The sequence below is a fragment of the Oryctolagus cuniculus genome, chromosome 20, assembly GCF_051225735.1.
Source record: "Oryctolagus cuniculus isolate XC-2025 breed Fujian yellow rabbit chromosome 20, ASM5122573v1, whole genome shotgun sequence".
NCBI lineage: Eukaryota > Metazoa > Chordata > Mammalia > Lagomorpha > Leporidae > Oryctolagus > Oryctolagus cuniculus.
The window spans coordinates 52,032,482-52,036,229 of record NC_142886.1 but is presented as its reverse complement, the minus strand read 5'-3'; the positions used below and the strand labels follow the sequence as shown (position 1 = coordinate 52,036,229).

Genomic DNA, 3,748 nt, shown 5'->3' with positions numbered 1-3,748 from the left:
CTGGGCTGGGTTGGGCTTGGCTGGGTTTGGCTTGGCTGAGCTGTGCTAGGCAGGGCAGGGCTGGGCTGACCTGAGCTGAGCTGGGCTGGGTTGAGCTGGGCTGGGCTGGGCTGGGCTGGGCTGGGCTGGGCTGGGCTCAGCTGGGATGGGTTGAGCTGGGCTGGGCTGGGTTAGGCTGGGCTGAGCTGGTCTGAACCGGTCTGACCAGGGCTGAGCTGAGCTGAGCTCGGCTGGGCTGGGCAGAGCTGGGCTGAGCAGGGCTGAGCTGGGCTGGGCTAGGCTGGGCTGACTTGGGCTGACCTGAGCTGAGCTGGGAAGGGCTGGGCTGGGCTGAGTTGGGCTGAGCTGAGCTGGGCTGAGCTGAACTTAGCTGGCCTGAGCTGGGCTGGGCTGGGCTGAACTTAGCCGGCTGGGCTGAGCTGGGCTGATCTGAGCTGGGCTGAGCAGAGCTGAGCTGGGCTGGGCTGAGCTGGGCTGGGCTGAGCTGAGCTGAACTGGGCTGGGCTGGGTTAAGCTGAGCTGGGCTGGGCTGTGCTGGGCTTGGCTGGGCTGAGCTGAGCTGGACTGGACTGAGTTGTCCTGGGCTGACCTGGTCTGACCTGAGCTGAGTTATGCTGGGCTGAGCTGGGCTGAGCTGAGCAAGCTAAGCAAGCCTGCACTGAGCTGGGCTGGAATGGGCTGGGTGGATCTGAGGTTGACTTTGATGGGCTGAGCTGAGCTGAGCTGACTTAGGCTGGACTGGGCGGGACTGGGCTGTGCTGTGGTGGGCTGGACTGGGCTGAGCAGAGCCGACCTGGGCTAGGCTGAAGTGACCTGGGCTACACGGGGCTGAGCTTGTATAGACCAAGCTTAGCTGGGCTGGACTGGGCTGAGCAGAGCTGACCTTGCCTTGTATGGACTAAGCTGGGCCAAACTTAGCTTGCTGAGCTGTGCTAAGGCGACGTGACTTGGGCTAGGCTGACCCGGGCTGAGCTGAGCTGGGCTGAGCTGGGCTGTGCTGGACTAAGCTGGACTAAGCTGGACTTGAGCTGGGCCGGACTGGTTGATGTGAACAGTGTCTTCTGGACTCTCTGGGAACTGCCAAGTATGTATCTGAGGCTGAGCTACTTGCTGAGGTTCAAGGTTTCTGGAGTGACAGTGGTCAAGCCCAGAGCACACAGTGCAGCCAAAGAAGGCCTATGTTCCTAGGGCGGAGCCTGTGCCTCTGGGCGCTGTCGGTCACCTCTGTCCTGCAGGACTCAGAGATGTCCTGGGCAGGAGGCGGCAGTGTGGTCAGAGCTCCAGGAACAAGCGCTCCTTGGCATTGGGAGCCCTGGTGGCCAGGAGGGCTGGCGACTGCTGCTCATGGGGGAGGGGTGTGAGTGTGGGAACTGTGGGGCCAGGACGAGGGTCTGGGACCCTGACAAAGAAAGTGCAAGGTGGGCACAGAGCTGGGTGGACCCCCTGGCTCCCCAAAGCCCTCACCAAGCCCATGCTCCTCCGGCCTGGCCAGGCCCTTCCTCTACACCCACCCTTCAGCACCCCAACCTGTGTACACTGCCCAAAGAAGCCTAAGGCCCTGAGAGCCTGGGGCCTGCGATGGCTCAGTGCCAGCCAAGCACAGTCTAGAGGAGCCTGGGAGACACAGGGCAGCAGGAGTCAGCTGGACACTTCTGGCCCTGGTCCTGGCCCAGCCGCTGTTTGACCCTGGGCTGGTCTCCTCCCCTCTCTGGACCAGCTTCTGGCGAGATGAGGCAGGTGGGGCCCTGTGCTCCCAGGGCACTCTGGGGTAGCAGTCTCGTGGCTGCAAAAGTCTCACAGTGTGTCCTGTATTGCAGTGCCTGCAACCCCCCCGATCATCTTCCCGCTGACCTGCCCCGGGTGTGTACTGAAAGACACTTCAGCGACCATTGTCGCCGGCTGCCTGATCCGGGGCTTCTTCCCCCGGGGCCCTCTGAGTGTGAGCTGGAACGCCAGCGGGAAGAACGTGACTTTCCCGCCCGTCCCGTCTGGCACTTCAGGCCCGTACACCACGTGCAGCCTGCTGAGCCTAACACCGGAGCAGTGTCCTGAGGATGACAATGTGGTCTGCCACGTGGAGCACTATGACGAGGGCCAGGATTTGACTGTGCTCTACCCAGGTCAGAGGCGGCTGGGGGGCCCTGAGGCTGCAGAGTGGGCTGCGGGGCTGGACCACTGAGCTGGAACAGAGGACAGCCTACACAGGGATGAAGGAAGGGCACTGACACTCCATCTTCTCTGTTTCATCAGAATGCCAACCGCCAACTCCTAGTCCTACAACTCCAACCACAGCCACCACATCCGGCCCCACCCCCTCCTGCGGGGAGCCCAGCCTGTCCCTGCAGCGGCCAGACCTCGGGGACCTGCTGCTGAACTCGAACGCCAGCCTCACCTGCACCCTGAGAGGCCTGTTGGACCCCGAGGGCGCCGTCTTCACCTGGGAGCCCACAAACGGGAACGAACCCGTCCAGCTGAGTCCCAAGCTTGACCACTGCGGCTGCTACAGTGTGTCCAGCGTGCTGCCCGGCTGTGCGGCGGCCTGGAATGCGGGGACAAAGTTCAACTGCACAGTCACCCACCCTGAGATAGAGGGCGGCTCCCTAACAGACATAATCAGCAAAGACACAGGTGGGCCTACCCCCACCCCCAGGCAATGGGCTACTCTCCTCACCCTGGCCTGACTCCTCCCTCCCCTCCTGGGCTCTGAGGTACACTCCCCGGCTCACAGAGGGAAACTGAGGCCGGTGTGCAGGACAGTGGGGCTCAGTCCTCTCCTGTGGCCCTGACCCCACTTTGCCCCTTTCAGGTGTCGTCATCGCGCCCCAGGTCCACCTGCTGCCGCCGCCGTCAGAAGAGCTGGCCCTCAACGCGCTGGTGACGCTGACCTGCCTGGTGCGGGGCTTCAGCCCCAAGGATGTGCTGGTTTACTGGACGAACAAAGGCGTGGCGGTCCCCAAAGACAGATACCTGGTGTGGAAGCCCCTGCCTGAGCCTGGCCAGGACCCCACCACCTACGCCGTCACCAGCCTGCTGCGCGTGCCGGCCGAGGACTGGAACCAGAATGAAAGCTACACCTGCGTGGTGGGCCATGAGGGCCTGGCCGAGCACTTCACCCAGAAGACCATCGACCGCCTGGCGGGTAAACCCACCCAAGTCAACGTGTCTGTGGTCGTGGCAGACGTGGAAGCCGTGTGCTACTGAGCCCCATGGCCCTGCCCTGAATAAACTCCGTGCTCGCCCCCAGCAGCCCTGCGGGTTCATTGTGCCTGTCTGTCTCCTCAGGGGCTGCAGCCACAGTGCGGAGAGGGGGAGCACCCCTGGTCCTAAAGTAGGGGCCTCGGATACCTGGAGGGGACATCATGCATGGTGCCCGTGAGTGTGCATGTGAGTGTGAGTGTGAGCACAGGTGCCTGCGGGAGTGAGTGTGTCTGGGAATGAGTGTGCCTGGGAGTGAGTGTGTAGGGAGTGAGTGTGTCTGGGAGTGAGTGTGTCTGGGAGGGAGCAGTGAGAGGGGAGGCTGAGCTGGGGTGGATTCTGAGGCAGTGCAGGCACAGCTCAGGTCGCACCCAGAGCCGTGGACACCACCAGGAGTTCCTGGGCGGCAGGGATGCAGCCATTGCCCTGGTGCAGAGGACGAGGGAGGGAGGGAGGGGGAGGAACAGGGGCTGGGTGCAGGGACCCCTGGGAAGAGGGGCACCAGTCAGGCCCCCCCAGACCAGCAGAGGTCTGCCCCAGGCGGACACCACCC

At 63.6% G+C, this 3,748-nt stretch overlaps 1 gene segment (V, D, J or C); it reads left to right on the top strand.

Annotated features, from left to right (window-relative positions):
* The first annotated feature begins 624 nt into the window (after positions 1-624).
* Positions 625-3,246, top strand: LOC127485894 (Ig alpha chain C region-like). The segment is given in 4 exon segments: positions 625-1,084; positions 1,818-2,120; positions 2,251-2,628; positions 2,807-3,246. Coding segments are annotated over 4 exon segments (1,077 nt in total).
* Positions 3,247-3,748: the final 502 nt, after the last annotated feature.